This window comes from Sabethes cyaneus, chromosome 3 (assembly GCF_943734655.1).
Source record: "Sabethes cyaneus chromosome 3, idSabCyanKW18_F2, whole genome shotgun sequence".
Taxonomy (NCBI): domain Eukaryota; kingdom Metazoa; phylum Arthropoda; class Insecta; order Diptera; family Culicidae; genus Sabethes; species Sabethes cyaneus.
This window is the reverse complement of record NC_071355.1, coordinates 78,641,307-78,660,172: the sequence shown is the minus strand read 5'-3', so window position 1 is coordinate 78,660,172 and position 18,866 is coordinate 78,641,307. Positions and strand designations below refer to the sequence as shown.

Sequence of the window (18,866 nt, the reverse complement as noted above, 5' to 3'; positions counted from 1 at the left end):
AGCCGGTTTTCTAGAAGTGGCCTTCGCGTGTCACACAAACCGATTCAAGCTGTGCCGCCGAGTGAAGTCTGCTGTGCGGGACTTAAATAGTAATTTGTACAATAACGAATTGATTTTTCTATGTCATATGCTGAGTAATTTATCATGGATGCCTCAAGGCAGTCGCCTATACAGTCGAAAACTAGACCGACCGACTAGATTGCCACGCACAGAACGATCGATTTGCGGATGATCAATTCCTGTACAGAGTTCTGATTTATGGCCAACCATTCCGGGACACAAATTAGTCCCGTCCGAGCACAACAAAGCACTTCAGACTTACTTGGAAGCTAGTTTGTCATGTGAAGACCAACTAGTGGGTTGATGAATTCAATGATAAATTAGCTAAAAATTGCCTATCTCGTTAGCTGTTAGGACAGTGACATGGGAGAAAAGAAAGTACCGACATCAACATGCTTTATAGCGGAAGGATAAAGCCAATCAATTTGCTCGATCATAACAAATACAGCCGGAGTAGTGGTGCTGATGCAACAAATTAGTCATATCATCAATGAAATTATACCGGCTAATGGTCTGTAACTTCCGTGACAACACACCATTGGCTGTCGGATCTCTGTCTCGTTTCAGTTCGACCCGTTACCCGATGTCGGCACGATACAACTTTGCCATCCTTGAACCTGTCCTATAGTCAGAGTTCGTTCACTCAAGAAGTGGTCCAACGACGTACTATGCTGAACCCCGCGTACCGCGATCGACCCTCTCAAAGGCAGTGAACTTTTGAGCCTCACTCCTCGCACTTGGCTCCTCCGCTCTGCGCACCATTTTAACATGATGATGGCCAGAGCATTTCCGTTGTAACTTATCATTTTTGCGATAAACTGTTTTGACACACGATAAAAAAAGATCAGTCTGTATACGGAACGTACTCGATACACGCGAAAGAAGCACAGCAATGTGTACGTTTAGCTGCTCTCGAAAACACGGGTTTAAACCAGCTGGGCCGGACTACGAACATCTCGTCTTGAACAGACAAACCTGCAGACAGAAGAACCACAAATAAGGTGCGGAAAAAATATGCTCTGATTTAATTCACCTCTCAGTGCGGAGCAACATTGTAACGAAGGATCCCGAGTTCAGTCGTATTAAAATTCAACAGTGAAAGGTCTCTGCATTATAGATAATTTTCTATAGATAGGGTAATGCCGTTATCGTCGGGCCACTGTTATGGTCGGGCCACCACGATTTTTTCAGTTTTAGTAACTCGTGATATGTATGTACAAGCAATGTAAAACTTGTTACTGTGACAGCTAACTTTTCACAATATTGTTAGTTTCGATCGTGTATTCAAAACACGCGTACTGAATTCACTGATTGAATCAATACAAAAAAAGTTTTGCAGGTGCAGTTAACTTTTCTTCAAGAAATGATTCATGAAATGCAATTATCGGGATAAATATTGAAAATTTATTAAGTGTGTTGTGCTCTATTCGAAGGCTATTGAAAAATCCCGTCCAGTTAGGTGTTTGGGTAGGGTAAGGGGGTAAATGCCACAAAAGCGCTTATTGTAAAGGTCAGGCCACTTGTGTAGTCATGGTTGGGCCACCATAATTTTAAGTACAGAAGCGCAATTTTCGCTAGAGAACGTCAGTCGCGGGAAATGTGATGAAATAAAGCAAAATTAGTATAATAAAAACCTAGACTGTTGTTGATTTTTCATTGCAGTAGTACACTTCGGGAAACGCGATTGTAGTAATATTGATTTTACAAGATCACCAAAAATTTCGCAAAGATGTTATTAAAAATAAGATATTTATACTTATAAGAGCCGTTGCTCACGAAATTCATTCTTTTGATGTCTCTACATAGAATTTCAATACGTATTTCTTAGATTAAGAGCGGTGGCCCAACCTGTACAACGTGGCCCGAGTATGACAACATTTTTTATCTTCACGTAAATGTCTATAACTTTATTATTTATTAAGCAATCAGTTCAAGATTTTCCAAAAATATAGCTTATTCTTAGACCTTTCCAACGATCTATTTAGATTTCTAAAATTCTTTTTGAAACGGAAGTTATGGGCGAATGTCAAAAAGGCGGCCCAACCACGACGACATTCCCCTAGTGTTATTAAAACATTTTGGGCTAACAGTTTATTTCCGTCACTCGACTGCGTTGGGAAATTTACGAATTGGCAAACAGCCGCAGCACAGTTGGGGTAGATTGGTATGATTAAACGCTTTTATCTTTCCTAGAAAGCTAGTTATACGAATGTGTAAAATTATTAGGTATAAAATTAGGTATCAAATTTTGCTTTTATTCGACATTTAATATTTTATTCAAAAATCTATATGAATTTAGGAAAAATAACAACAAACCTTCGAAAAATTCCGGGGACTCAACTTGCAGGACTCACCATTTATTTGTAGACTTCAAGGTGGGATACGATTCAGTTAAACGAAATGGGCTGTGGCGGATTTTGCTTGAACGTGAATTTCCAATAAAACTGATTCTTGCTACCCTTGATGGTCCAAAGTCACGCGTCAGAATAGTGGGTGCGATTAGATCAGTGATGGCCAAACCGCGGCCCTTTGAGTTAATTTGTGCAGCCCGCGCGGACTGATTTGAGGCATGGTGGACTTATGAGTAAATTTTTGGATGACACACGGGTCACTCAGTTTAGTCGTAATGTCTCGTGCATATTGTGGATCTGCAAGCTTTCCGGTTTAAATCTTGTGGTGATACCCAGAAAAAAGTTTTTGCTGCCGCATATTTTACGTTTTGTTATGCGCAGGAATGGCAAGCGGCCATTGCGGCATTCATAGGGCGGTCTGATTTGGCCCGCACCATGCCTATGCCCGGGCACTACTGGATTAGATGATTATTTATTACCTTAGATAGTTCGAAGAAAATTGACGGGCTATCGAATTTGTAGTTCAATATTGCATTGAAGGGGGCAGAAAAGCGGTACTATTATAATGAAATCTCACTTGCTTTTAGGGGTTCCGTAGCCTGCAATTCCGTAAGAAGCTCGCGTTCTATAAGATGCTAATTTTTGGCATTCTAAGGCCACGAAACGTGGACATTAAAAGTGGGCGATCGACGAGCCCTTGGCGTTTTTAGTCGTAAGAACCTGCGATCAATTCTTGGCGGCATATTAGAAGAAGGAATGTGGCGTAGGCGCATGAATCACGAAATATACCATCTATACAAAGATGCGGATATTGTGAAACAACTAAAACACGGCAGGCTGTAGTGGGCTGGCCACGTAGTAAGGATGCCAAACGACAGACCAGCGATTACAACATTCAGCAGAGAATCCGAAAGAGGCCGCCGACTTCGAGGCAGGCCCCGTATCCGGTGGATGGGCGTTGTAACAAGGATGCTAGAACAGCGGGTGCTAGGGGCATCTGAAGAGTGGCAGCCCAAGACCAAGAAGCGTGGAGACGACTCCTAAATTCGGCCCAGTGAATTAGTTCGATAAGTGAATTGTTGCCGCAAAACTTAATCGGTACACCTTGAGGTCACCTAACCGGACGGAATCACAAATCGACCACCTTCCATTAGATAGTCGCCACTTTTCAGACATTATCGACTCCAGAACCTGTCAAAACGCTAACATTTAATCGGACCACTACCTAGTGATGGTTAAAATAAGTCAAAAACTATCTGTTGTAAACAATATACGATATCCGGCGCCCGTCAAGGCATAATCTAACGCGACTGAAACAACCGGATGTCACCAAAAGCTACGCGTCATTGCTCGAAGACGTGCTACCGAAAGAGGGAGCTGGAGAGCTGGACGAAGCCCTTCTTGACTGTTGAAATGCCGTTAAAACAGCTGTTAACAGCGTAGCGGAGGATTTAGATCGTCTTAAGTCATGTGGCACCGAATCGACGAAACGAATGGTTTGACGAGGTATTTTTACAGAGGATAGTACGGTGATCAAAAGGTGGAAGCAGCACAATGATGAACACCTGAATGTCCACGGTCTTTCACCTGCAGGTAGTGAAGAAAGTGGCTTCATTGGTGCAGCAAGCATCAGATATGTGCCACTGCCATCGATAAGCAAAGTTAGAGAAGTCATTCGGTGGCTGAAGAACAACAAAGCAGCAGGAAAAATGGTATTGGAGTGGAACTTATCAAAATAGACCCAGACAAGTTGGCCAGCTGTTTGCATTAATTGATTGTAAGAATCGGGATACGGAACGACTGCTGGAGGAGTTGAAAGACGAGGTTATTTACCATATTTACAAAAAAGGCAAGATTGTGAGAACTACCGAGCGATCAGTATCCTGAATACCGCCTACAAAATGCTCTTCCAATTTATCTTCCAACGACTACTCACCGATAGCCAACAGATCCGTTGGACGTTACCAGTCCGACTTCATGGACGGTCGGTCTACAACGGATCAAATCTTCACCCTGCAGCAGATCCTCCAAAAGTGTGGTGAATTTCGAGTCCCCACGAATCACCTGTTATTAAATTTCAAAGCCGCATATAATAGTGTAAACCGAAAAGAGCTACGAAAAATCCTAGGCGAAAACGGCTTTCCGAAGAAGCTTACTTACTTATCATGGCTACAATGGATAGGATACAGTGCTGTGTTAGAATTGATGGCGGATTGTCGGGCCCATTTGAATCTTGCAAGGGACTTTGACAAGCGGATTGTCTCTCCTGTCTGCCATTCAACATTGCGCTTGAAGGTGTCATAAGACCAGCGGAATTCAACATGCGGGGCACGATTTTTAATATATCCAATCAATTTATCTGCTTTGCCACGGTGAGGCGGTGGTAGGTTAGTACACCAAACTAAAATGCGAAACAGAGAGGATTGGGTTCAAGATAGCTACGCCTAAAATGAAGTATACGCTGGTGAGCGGAACCGACTGTAACAAGGTCGACTTAGGCAGTAGTTGTGGTAATCGATGGGGATGAAATGAGATTGAGGTGATCAATACGATTCTATAACATTAGCCCGAAAACCACTAGCCCGAAAGCAACTAGCCCGAATAACACAAGCCTGAATGTAACACATGCCCGAATGTAACACTAGCCCGAATGCTACACTAGCCCGAATATAACACTAGCCCGAATGTAACACTAGCCCGAATGTAACATAAGCCCGAATGTAACACAAACCCGAATGCAGCACGAGCCCGAATGTAATACCAGCACGAATGTAACACAAGCCCGAATGTAACATTAGGAGCTCCGTAATCGCAAGGTTGCAGAATCGGCTGGCTGCGAAGTCTGTTGTATGAAAACAGAAGGTGTACGGAGTGTAGCACCCAAGCTTTACTTTCGGATCGGTGTTGCGAAGCCCACACTAGTGTGGTCTAATTTCCTCACAGACGCGTACTCATTCTTTCGGACCCCCGCTCTTATATATTCATGCACTGCAAAGAATTTTTGCGAGTGTGTGTTTAGCTAACAGCTACGGTTGTCGCTCTCGTTCGTCGTTGAAACCCGAGCTGCTGATATCAATTACTCGCGAGGGTTCGCACTCCCGCCCATAAATAGAATCCAAGGCGAAGATGATGAAGAAAAGAAACAGTAATGCAAAATTTGTATCACAGTTCTTCATTAGCTTCACGGGCAACTGATTGCTCATGAGTTTTTCGACTCGCGAGTAAGCTACGCAGAAAGACGGTGTGAGACTGTGCTTCCGCGAGTGTGTGGGTAGCAGAATGTCTGCACACAGCAACGGGGGCTGTTTCTTTTACGACTGCGTGGGCGATGTAACCATTGAATGCTATGCTTCTCATACTCTATCGCGTGTGAGTAGGCATTGTTGACTTCTCGTTCAATTCGCAACATTGCTTTTGGTTTTATAGTAGACTCCTTTTGTCCAGCGCCTCTATGGTTCAAAGGTACAAGTACCAGCGAACCATATGCCTTGGCGGGTGTTGTGGGTTCGAATCCGGTTATAATCTCAGATTATAGCTTGGTTCGACTCATGCACCTTCCAGCATTGGACAAAAGGCAGAAGTCAAAACGACTACTTGAGCATAACTACCAATACCCCCCCCCCCCCCTCTCCTCACCTTTTCGCTCTTCCCCGTCCTTCACAAAAAAATCGTTTCTTTCCCCTACCGTCTCTTCATCGATTGTAGAACCATCGTTTCAAAAAAAAATATTAATATATATGTATGACCGCATTTCAAGGTCAAGACTAAAAACTTGAGATTAGTCTAATAAATGGATGCCTGGAAAATTGGAACAACCGCAAGCAAGCAACAATCCGTGCAGCAAGCAAAGATCAGCGTCGGAGACTATTTCGTCAACGCGGTCCTTAAAATTCCTGGGCGTCATGGTCGACGACAAGCTCAAGTTCGGGAGCCACGTCAACTATGCCTGCAAGAAGGCTTCCACAGCTATTTTGGCATTGTCTCGTATCATGCCTAATAGCTCTTCCGAATATGGCAGCAAGCGAAGGCTATTAGCCAATGTGGTCCAGTCCATACTTAGGTATGGCGGGTCGGTGTAATCATCGGCGTTAGGAACCAAAAGCTAGGTAAGCTGGATAGTAACCTATCGTGTTATGTGCTTGAGAGTGGCCAAGACGTATCGCAGTTTCACCAGACGCAATCTGCGTCTTAGCGGGTATGAGGCCTATAGGTATAGACGGACATGGCCTAGTTCCACAAAAGGCCAGTGGACATATCGACTTATCCCGAAAGTATCCGGGTTGTTCGACAGGCGCCACGGCGAAATCAACTTCCATCTGACACATATTCTGTCAAGCCATGGTTGTTTTAGGCAGTATCTGCACAACTTCGGGCATGCGGAGTACTTCGCGTGTCCCGAATGCGTAGATGTAGAGGAAACAGCAGAACATACTTTTTTCATATGCCCTCGATTCGTGGGCGCGAGAAGCAACATAACGGCAGGGAGCGGACAGGACACTACTCCGGATAATTTAGTCCAAAGGATGTGTTCAAACTGGGACGTCTGGGGAGCGGTCAATGCGGCTGCTACCCAGATTGTACTTGAGCTACAAGTACCGCTGGAGAGCCGATCAACGGCGAATAAACAGCTTAACTACCATAGTCCAGTAGTTATCTAAGAGGGTGCGTTAACCACAATAACCTCTCCCTGTAATTATACCGATAAGGTGGTGCCAGGGAGGATTGAGGCTAGAGACTCCGGTAGGGTTTTAGTGGGTCGGGAACCGAAACCGGTCGCGATTGCTTTGTTTTGACCAAATTTCCATCGTAACATTCTTTATTGAACTTATCGAACAAATCGGTAATTCATTCTAACAAACATTGGTCACTGCATGGTCTCAAAGCATTTTTTATTATAATTATATGTCTCTGTCTGCACAATGAAGTGCCAATACGGCGTCGCGGATACAGTCAATGTAAATCATATCAAAACAATATAATTTATACAGTCACAACAGCAGAAAATGACAGCACAATCAAATAGGCTCAAATGCCACTAAATATGCGCCACCGAACCGATGATTTCTAGACGTTACGGTTCATGGCCATCAAACAGCAGCCGTGCAGGCCACTGCAAGTAGAAACAGCAACAACCTACGCGCCGAAACCATCGTGTCAGTATGCTGTTCTGGCCCACACCCAGCGTTACCAGCCCAGTTTTTTAAAACTACCACCATGAAAAAAAAACAAAAACAACAATCGAAAAGGCCCACCGACACGTTAAAGTGGGAAGCAAAAATTACATATTTCGGCGCCAAAATACTGATCGTGCCTGTCCGGCAGCGGCCGTCTGCCTGTCGGCAGTGTAGGCGTTCGTCGGCGCGCGTGGTGTCTTTCACTAATGGCGTGTGCCCCAGACCGCAAAGCAACCAAACAGTACGCGCCGCAGCAGCTCGGAAACTCGCAGAAGGCTTCAAGCAGATGAGTAGGCTAAAATCGGTACTTTATTGGCAGGTCCATACGTTGCGATGTGGCGCCCAACCCACCAGACTCCGTTCGGTCCCGTGAGCTAGTTAGCATCGAACTGCGGAGTGGAGCCACAATCTATGGGAGATTTTAATGCCAGTTAAAGCGAGTACTACCACCGAACTACACATTTGCTCGGCATGTAATTACCAAGGCAAGGAGACGCGTGATCATTAGTGTAGCGTTTTAATAGCCAGTAATTTGTTCTCGAGCTGGTAAGTTCACAGACAGTCGCTGTTCGAACCGACATAATCGACCAATGATTGCATACAGATGGCGCAATATTATGGCTAAACGATTTGATTATGTCAATAATCTGTCAGGCATACAAACCAAAGGTTGGTACATTATGAGCCCCCAAGCTAGAACAGACGGCAGAACGTGGCCAGATCTGTGTTAGCTCCCTACTGGGAAGGCACAATAAACCGAGCGCCGTGTCTTGAGCTCCACTAGTCGGAGCCACCGCGTGTGCCGCGGAATCGGCAATCAGTCGGCGAACTTACAGCTGTTGGTGATTTATGTTTGTTTACCTCCGGTGCTTTGCAAGCTTTCTGGGCGTAGAATCTCCGCGCGTTCCCACCAATGGTAGCGTGACGTAGGGAATAGAAGCGGCACGAGCAAGCGATAAACCTCTTGCATTACTAATCCTTTCTGCTATGACCTGCCTGGCGACGATCCGACGACCCAACGAAAAGTGAGTCTAATAGTTGAATTAATGAGAAACTGGTCGCGGCGGCTGTGCTGCTTTTTGTCTCGTTCGAAAGTAAAGGCGATTTGTTTAATGTCCGGGTTCATATGGGAAAAAAGAGATGAATTTTTCATTTGACTTTCTATACATAATATTTTGCTTTGGAAATTTGGCTCCGGGCATTTCACTGGTTGAGTTATGGCTGTATTTTAATGAATTATTTGAGGACCATCTAACAAGATGCTTGCTTCGTGAGAGTTTACAGTAGATGGGTATTTTTATGTGGGTTTTAGCAAAGCTACGTTCCAGCCACCATACATAAATTTGTTCTAGAATTGGAGAGGCTATCTCCTATTTTGACGGAGCTCATAATCATAAACAGCAACAAGGTGCGCCGGCCGGCAACGTCAACCTGTAGCACAAAATCCATTTTTCGTAGCGTCGGTACGCCTCCGAACCAGCTTCAGTCTGTTTCACAAATCGAAACCAAACGCCTCTGTAGAAAATGAATCTAACGCCTCTGTAGAAAATCATCTCACACGGCTGAAGTGTTCTGAAACGATGCCGAAGGTGTGTGTATATTACGGTGCCTATTCAATTAGCCCACCTACGAATCGAACTAGACCACCACGCGTCTCCATTCTGAGCGTGCACTCGCCGGTGCAAAAGTGCACTGAAATGGGCTTCGGAGAATATACGACCCGTTGTGAGCTAAAAGACACATTAAAAGATTACTAATTTACGGTTCAACAACTGGACAATGGACGTTAATAAAGTGTTCTTACATTAATCTGAAGCTTAGCGTGACAGCGCGGCTACATCACCTTAAAGCGAGCCGATTGCAACAACTTTAGAGCGGTACACGTTGCACGTGTACGTGTCATAACACTACGACTCGCATGAAACAGGCCTCGAAGAATGGCGATTTATCACCAACAATGATGCTTTTTCATGCAAATGTAGCTTATGGAGGAAGATTCTGTTCGCTACCTTATAACCGTGATAGGCTCATTCTAGCATCATCCTATGAATACTTTTCATTTTGGTAAATATGACGAATTCGAGGAGGTCTGGCAATTCAGAATTGCTTCTAAATTGCTTTGAATGACACTATTTGAATATTTCAAATGCTTCAACAGGTATTGAGTAAATACAAATGCATAACACTTGTATCTGTGTTTGTATTTGAATATTGTTTTTAGCCCTTTAAAGCTTTCCGTTTACCTATTCCTAAATCTTATTATAGGAACATAAAAATATAAGAAAAATCCTACACACAAAAATCGCACGCCATAAAATAAACAATAAAAGCACTAATATAGTCGTCAGCCTACATCTGGTTATATCTGAGCTCCTGTCAATAGTTAAAATTGATAGTTAATAGTGCATTGAAGGTGTTGTTGAAGCGGGAAGTTGGTTCGTTTTATAGATAAATTCCAGACCAGAACGGTGGCGCGAAGGTTCTACGCCCGCCAACAAAGCACGCCTGGCTGGACTATCGTTGAGCGGCGTTAATGGCTCCTGTCCAAAGGTTAGCTGACTGAAAAACTGCTTGTGAAAAACACGATATTCGATATTCGTCAAACAACACGGAGCAGTAGTTATTTTCCGTTCCATCCGAGAGTCATGAGAGCATATGTTATAAATCACTCCTGAATTTCTTCGATCCTCTGATTGTGCCTTACTACGTATTGCCGGAACCAAATGACTCTAGCGAAATTAGGCTTGCTTCTAACAAGACATTTTGAAATCGTAATTTTTTCAAATTTCATTATTTCATGCTAATCAAGACGATTAAAATAATAGCAAATTACAGGCGTTTTTGTTCGTCTTTAGTAGCGTAGTTTAGCCGGCCTTAGTAGCTAACAGTAAGTTTAGTCGTTGACGCTGAACGATCACTAAACATAAATTATACCGCTGCAACTCGCCGTGTATTTTTGTCAACGATATAAAACGACTAGTTCTTTGTTTGAATGGAAGCGAAGAAAAGAAATATACTAAACTAGCTGACCGGACAAACTTAGTATTGCCACAAATTAAACTGTGTTGTACATAAATCGTGAATCTCGGATGACCTTTGTCACAATCTCGAGTTTTGCAAATTTCTCGGGAGTTCATGGGTGTTTTAATATACAAATTTTCCTCACAGTAAAGTAGAAAACAACTCCCCCCATTGCTTAGCCTGATAAAATAAAGCGGATAGCATTTAAATATTCGCCATCATTACAAACCATTTCGTCGAATACTATTCTGCGGAACACCAATTCTCGGTTGACCATAACGCGGAATAGAGAGTTTCACAGAACACCATTTCGCGAAAAACCTTACGCGGGATGTACCATTTCACGAAAAATCTTTTCGTAGAAAGTACCATTTCGCTGGGGTGACCCAACTGAAGGAAAGTAATAGAGGTCAGTAGATCTAGGAAAATAAATAAACCTAGATAGAGGTGCTCTCTACGGGGGGCTGCCCCCCGCAGTGGACGGCGCTTCCGACGGCAGGTCGCCGGCAACACTCGCGGCCTGTGGCCGTCTCGCGCTGAATTATCTAATGTTACTATTGATAGTTTTTGGTGGTCTTGTTATTGATTAATGTTTTAAGAAAGAGTCTAAAATTTCTCGAGTTCGATTAGTTTTTGAGTTACACAAAAATTTCTGTTTTATTTTATGAGAGTCCTTATCCCCCTACCACAGGGGTGAGGGGTCTCAACCCATCATTAAAAAAATTCCTGCATCCAAAACCCCCCACCATAGAAAAAATTATTGTCTCCAAAAACACCCACTTGTAAAATTTTGTTCCATTTGCTTTATCAGTTCTCGAGTTATGCAGAAATTTGTGTTTCATTCGTATGAAAGCCCCCCCCCCCTCTTAGTGGGGGGAGGGGTCTCTAACCATCATAAGAACCTTCCCTGGCCCCAAAAACCCCTATATGCAAATTTTCACGCCGATCGGTTCAGTAGTTTTCGATTCTATAAGGAACATTCGGGCAGACAGACAGACAGACAGAAATCCATTTTTATAGGTATAGAGTTGTTTTTTTACTGGCTATTAAAAGTAAAAATTGTATGCTTGAAATTTTTAAAAAGAAGGTAACTGTTTTGAAATTTAAATCTCCGAACTTAATCTGAAAATTTTTATAATATAGACTTTTATGAAAAGTGTAATTTCGATTTTTAATATCCAATAATTCCATATTGATGATGATATTCCTCATCAGGGGGTTTCAACCTAAATCTAATATATAAGAGCCTTGTTTGTAACCGAAACCAGGCCCCAAACAGGACACCATATTTTCGTGGTAATAATTGCAATCCGTTCTCTACACGCTTTTAAGCTGAAACTAACGCATGTGCCACCTGTACCAGTATTCTGGCTAAAAATCCAGTACCACAGTTTATTTGTTTATTTATTTGAGAAGAGAAAGTTGACAGTGGCAAATTAGTTTATGTAGGGGAGGATACAAACAAATTGTGCCGGATTGAATTCAAGACAAACATCAGTAACGTAATGGCATCTCATGGGGGGCTCCGTAGCCGCAAGGTTATCGAGTCTGCTTTGACAAGCGAGTGGTCGTGGGTTCGAATCTTAGTAGAATCAAGCAATTTGTTGTTTATTCTCAGGTCCCTCCATGTACCCTTCTATAAAGTACACTGTTTGGAGTACACTGGACGGTTTACCGAGATTTACTATAGCTATTTGACTTTAGCAATAGCCCGTGGTAGATCAACGGATCTCGGGGTTGCTCAAGGGACTTATTTCTTCCGTCGGCGATAGCCCGATTGGGGTCGCATTGAGTACTCTAAGTCTGAAGTCAGAATGGCTTGCTTTATTATTTGAAGGGTTTGCTTTTATAGTTAAATTTTGGTGGAAAATATCGGTAATGCATATCGATATTTTCCTTATTCTAAATGCATTCTTAAAGCTAAAAAGAGATAGACTACTGGGACAGAAAGATTCTTTGTTCGATACATTTGGTTCTGGAATTGTAATTCGAATCCATACTGAACCCAGGGTCACATAGGCCACCGACCGACGGGTCGGAGAGCCAGCTCAGCAGAATGCGTGCACTTGTGAAGTGTATGCATGGCGCTGGTGCTTGCGTTCGGTGCCCGCCGTGTGTCTCAATACGGTCGGAGTTATCTGTTTTGTTTTGACCTGTTGCCGAATATTTATTTACATGATGATGTGCATGGCTAGGGTAGAGTACGGATAGTACACTTCCTTCATGCTGAATTCTATATTTACCCTTTGACGCCTCTTGACAGAGCAAATGTCCCTCCTATAGTTAAGTGTACTGGTCAGAGGTACGAATGAGTCCTCGCCAGGGACGGCTATAATATGGGATAGTACTGGCAGCGAGGAATATGTGGGTAAAGTAGATCAAGCTTTGAATGAAGGGTAACCCCCAATACAATGTCCAGTATAGTGCATCTCTGCAGATCTCGTTTGCTCTTCTCCTCAAGCTGTGTCCGATCCCCCTCCACCTACGTCCTCGAATTTCTGTTGCTATCGGCCGTTGATGATATCGACGATGGAGTTCGTCGTTGGATATCTAGTTGTCAGGTCTCCAGACACGAATGATATATCGCAGGATATATTTTGTACGCGCGCAGCAATACGGATTTAACGTTAGAGATGAAAATTCGGGTTTTCGTATGTAGCGTTTAATCTGGTTTAAGCGCCATATGTTTCGCAGCCTGCAAAGACACCCCTGACCTTCCTGATCCGTGCGGCTGCATCTGTCTTGGGACCACCAGGCCATCGCACCGCACCATCCGCAGTACTTGGTCCTGGGCAAATCGTCACCGCAAGGTTACCGAGTCTGCTTTGACAAGCAAATGGTCGTGTTTTCGAATCTTAGTAGAACCAGGCCATTCGATGTCAAAGCGTCTTTTGCATGGGTTTATTCTCAGGCCTCTCATCACCCTTCCTTCATGCTGAATTCTATACAGGGTGTTCAATAAGTTCGAATACACTTTAAAAATGTGTTTAAAAAATGAAAATACAAGATATTCTTTTCTGAGTCAATTTTTATTAAAGCAGCATTTATTGAGAACCTTTACGACATATTTTGTGGAAGAACCCCCCCCCCCCCTCCCCTCCCTCCTTTGTGCTTTATGATGAGCTTGAGACCTTTCTCAAAAGAATCACACGCGGCACGCAGCTGGTCCTTGGGCATCTCGTCCCAGATCTTGGAAATGAGCTTCTTAAATTGGTCCATAGTACTTGGCCAGCATGTACGACCATACATAAAAGTCCAGGGGATTAAAATCCGAGGAGCTGGGAGGCCACAAAGTCTTATCGAGAAAATCAGTCAAATTCTCCTGACACCACGCTTGGACGATATTCGCCCTGTGGGCGGTGCGCTGTCCCGTTGAAAGACGTAATGATCTTTCCCGTAGAGTTCACAAAATGCCGGGGCCACAACCTTCTCCAGAACCTCGGTCTTATAGTACGCGGTATTGATTTTCACCTTTTTCTCGATAAACACCAGTGCAGTGGAAGCTTCCCACGCTTGGATACAGCCATTGGCGGCACTAGGAGAGGGGGGGGGGGGGGGGTTAAGCCCACCATAGGAGAGTTTTAGCCCCCCCTAGAAAATGGACCTGGGCGACCAAATAAAATAGTTGAAAAAAAATGCCAGAAGCATTAGCCCCCCTAGAAATGAGCGCTAGTTTCGCTAATGGATACGGCCCCTCAAACCATTACCGACACGGCGCTCTGGAACCGTGGCATGTTTATGTGGGACGGGGGGTTGCTGGCCAACGTCGGCGCCCACAGCCGATCATTTTGGACATTGTGCGGCTGTTGCACGAACTCCTGACCGCGAAAGTATCAGTTTTGCTCTGTCTAGCCTCTTCTTCGTTGTAGCCTCCGTTACCCCGTGAACCTTGCGTTTTTTGTACGGCTTGCATCCTTCGTCATAATAGTGTGAGCAATCCCGATCGACACATCCAGATCAACAGCGGTCTTCTGGATCGAGCGGTTCATTTTTCGACGAACCCGCTCCCTCACCACCTCGATGGCTGCTGGCGTCCTTCCCTAACGCGGCCGCCCGGATCTAGCACGGTCCTTGGCCGAGCCCGTCTCCCGGTACCGACGGATGGTGTTATAGATGAAATTGCGTTTCACCCCGTGGGATTTCAACCGTCGAAATATGTCGCCGGGTCGCTTACCTCTCGCAAACAACTTTACTACAACGTTGCGGTACTCCTTCATCGCGGGCGGTAAACAAATAACAAATGACATCAAGTCGACATCTTAGGTAGGTCTCTTAGATCTTAAGCTTAGGTCGAGGCTTACATCTTAGGCTTAGGTCGAGGTAAAGTAGAGTAGAGAAGTAGTAGATAGTAGTAGTAGGTAAAGTAGAGAGAGCATTGAAGGAAGGGTAAAACCCAATTACACGCACGCATTACAAGCACGCATAAAATTCAATAAGCATATCGCCCACTCAATAGCGATTATATCAAAGAAATGCAGTGCGGGTCATACAGCAAACACCCGGGCGATATCACAATAGATCAATGATACTGGTCGTAGTGATGAGCCCGTTAAAAAAATGGCCAAAATTCGTTGGTCGTCTCGAAACTCGCAAATCAGTCATCTAGCACGTTGGTTCCCTCTATTCCTGGTGCTAGAGGGGTTCTTAAAAAGAACAGATTTCGTCGCTTTTGAAACTTGGTCAGTCCTTCGTAACCTCCCGACTTTCGCCACCAAGTGACGATGGAAATCTCTCCAGGTATTGCCTGCAGCTCGTGATTTATACGTCTACACCACTCTCCGTTTTTACTCAATCAAATATAGGTCGTAACGCCTTTCATACAAATACGGCAAGTCGGTGTAAGGATACAATCTCAAGCTCGTAAAGGACTAACTACAGTCTCAAATCCGTAAAGGACTAACGGGAAGGCCCGATTTACTTGTATTACTGTCGGCGGTGACCAGCAATCCCAAATATATGGGCTCATCAACCACTTGAATAGTCACTGTCCATGGGTGGTGTTTGTTTCCTCAGAAGCCTCTACCTGCCATTTATTTTGTTTTCCACGTATTCATTTTTAGCTCAATCCTCCTAGATTCCGTTTTAGTCTGGTGTAGATTGTCTAGATTGAGCGTTCCAACATTTGTCTACCCCCGAAACACGTAGGGTAGCTTTGATCAATCCCATCAGTTTATTCGGAAAACCGTACTCGTGCATTATCTGCCCTGTTCTCCCTGAAATATCCGATAATACTTACACACTTACTTACGTGGATTGCCGCCTCAAGACAAAACCTGTTGAACAAGGTTTCTCCGGTTAACTCGGTTGTGGGCTATCGCTCTCCAATTCCTCGGACATCGAGTACTCTCCGACAGATCTCGCTCCGCCTGGTTTAACCATCTTGTTCGCTGCGCACCTGGTCGTCTTGTTCCTACCGAATTTGAGGCAAACGCCATCTTGGCAGGGTAGTTGTCCGGCATTCTTGCAACTTACCCTGCCCATCCTATCCGTCCAGCTTTAGACACCTTTTGAATACTGAGTAATTGAGCTGTGCGACTTCATGGTTCATCCTCCGCCTCCATACTACGTTCCCCTCTACGCCGCCGAAGGTCATTCTTAGTACTCATCTTTCGAAAACTCCGAGCACTCGCAGGTCCTTCTCGAGCACTGTCCATGTTTCAGGCCCGTAGAGAACAACCGGTCTAATTAGCAGGTTGTACAAGGTACACTTTGTACGGGGGCTTAGTTCCCTCGACCGCAATTGCTTGTTAAACCCACTAGTAAGCACGACTTCTGCTGATAATACGCCTCCGAATCTCACGGTTGGTTGGTGTCATTGTCCACCGTTACCAGTGAGCCAAGGTAGACAAATTCGTCGCCTACCTCAAACTCTTCGCCGTCGATCATTACACTACTGCCCAAGCGGCGTCGGTCGGCCTTGGTTCCGCTGCCCAACATGTACCTTGTTTTAGACGTATTTAACTTTAACTCTATCTTTTCTGCTTCGCGCTTTAGTCTGATGTACTGTTCAGCCACCACCACAGATGTTCTGCCGATAATATCCATGTCATCAGCAAAGCAGGCGAATTAACTATTTTGAAATTTGTTGAATATCGTGCTCCACTTGTTGATATCCGTTCATAACACCTTGAGCGCTATGTTGAACAGCTGGCATGAGAGACCATCACCTTGACGAAGCCCTCTGTGTGATTCGAATGAACTCGGCAATTTGCCCGAAATACGAACCCAGCACTGTGTACCATCCATTGAATCAGTTTGATGCGCTTCCTGGGGAAGCTGTTCTCATCCTTGATTTTCCATAGCTCTTTCCGGTCGATGGTATCACATGCGGCTTTAAAGTCAACGAACAAATGGTGCATCGGAACTCTGTATTCACGCCCATTTTGGAGGATCTGCCGCAGTGCAAATATTTGATCTATAATATTTGTAGAACACTCGGAAGCAATGAAAAAATCGTGTGCAAAGTTATTGAGCATGTATGTTCTGCAACTTTTATGAGAGAAAAAATTTTTTTTTGTTCGTTCTAATAGTGTAGAAAGATGCGCTATATTTTATTATTAAATTTCTCCGAAGACACCACCCTAGAAAAATTACGCATTTTTTACCCAATTGCTAATGTTCGCATTTTTTCGAATCCGGACCACCGTGCGTTGGAAGCTACCGCGTGTAACAGAATTACTGTTCTGGTTTTGGATTACCCTACCTCGGGAGTGCTCTGTGCTTTTGCCATAGAACTCCCTAAGCGTTTATTGGCCGGATTTCTATCCGATTAACACATGCGAGTCTTACTGAGCATAAAATTCAACAAGAAGATCAGTAATCTAGCTGGGAAATTATTATTGATTTACTTCCATCGACCGTGTTGTTGATCACTTGCAATGGCTTATCTGTCATGCTTGTGTAGAGAAGTTGTCGGTCTTATTTTGGAGCAGCCGAATGATCCTCTAACTCGTGGTATCTATGATGTTCTGGAAATATCCAATTTAAACTATTAATCCCGGATCGTCCCTTATGTGTTATACCTGAGCGGAAGTACGCTATGGTTTGAGGGCCGATATCATACTCTCCAGGCAATTTACTCACAGCGGCACAAGCGACGAACATTCATCTGTTTTAGAGTTTGCAGTTCCTAAATTTTGTCCGTGTGGTTGTTCTGCAATGCAGTTTGGACAGCCGTTAACCGATCCGCGCTTAGTAGAGCGGACGAATATTCGCCAAGCTGATAGTCTCCGACATCTTCCTAAAGGAAACTTCTGTTTGGAATTTGGCTGTCGCAAGCACTTCGCTATTAAGCACTCTTTTGATACAAATTTTGCATCTCGAGCCTTTGGCACTAACGTTAGGTAAAACTGGTTCCGTCATTATGTCCGTCATATGTCATTTGTGTGTTTATATAACGAATTTGAAGATTTGGATACTAGAAATCAATATTTTAAACGCCTCCATCTACACAAATAATGAAATTTTATATTTATAACAGATTATCAACTAACAGTGTTCCTTTTTCTTTAACCTTGCCAGGGACAACCTGTACCGGCTCTCGTTGCATCTGGACGTGCGGGAGCGGATGCCATGGGAGGTGACCCCGGTGATGCGCAATACCTGTCTGGACAAGGGACAAAGCGAGGATGCCTGTCGCAATTACATCATGGTGCTGGAGAACTTCGGCAACCGGGTGTATGCCTGTGGAACCTATGCCTTTAGTCCATCCTGTTCGTGGCGGCAAATGGAAAACTTGACTGCAACTCGAATTGACAGAGGTGTTGCCAAGTGTCCCTTTAGCCCGCACGCAAACAATACGGCACACATGGCCGACAACGGGAAGCTGTTCGTCGGTACTACAACCGACTTCTCCGGTTCGGATCCGGCAATCATACGAGCTGATGTAACACAAGAAAGCAGCCGAATGCTGCGAACTAATCAGTACAACTCCAAGTGGCTGAATGATCCGCAGTTTGTCGGCAGCTTTGAAAAGGGGGAGTTTGTGTACTTCGTTTTCCGTGAAGCAGCCGTCGAATACATAAACTGTGGGAAGATCATATACTCAAGAATTGCTAGGATCTGTAAGAACGATCCAGGAGGTACACAGATTTTGAAAGAAAACTGGACTTCGTTCGTGAAGGCAAGGTTGAATTGTTCAATTCCAGGCGACTATCCATTCTACTTCAACGAAGTACAGGGAATGGTGTACAGCCAAGAGGAGGGTGTTCTGTATACTACCTTCACCACACCAGAGTAAATAAAGGAATAAACATGTAAT

At 44.2% G+C, this 18,866-nt stretch overlaps 1 protein-coding gene across 1 annotated transcript in view; it reads left to right on the top strand.

Moving 5' to 3' along the window:
• Window positions 1-18,866, top strand: part of LOC128742855 (semaphorin-5A) — a 357,873-nt gene that overhangs the window by 323,861 nt on the left and 15,146 nt on the right. The window contains exon 5 of the mRNA XM_053839338.1: window positions 18,128-18,841. Within this exon, the coding sequence (XP_053695313.1) occupies window positions 18,128-18,841 (714 nt within the window). The remainder of the gene's footprint in view (window positions 1-18,127; window positions 18,842-18,866) is intronic.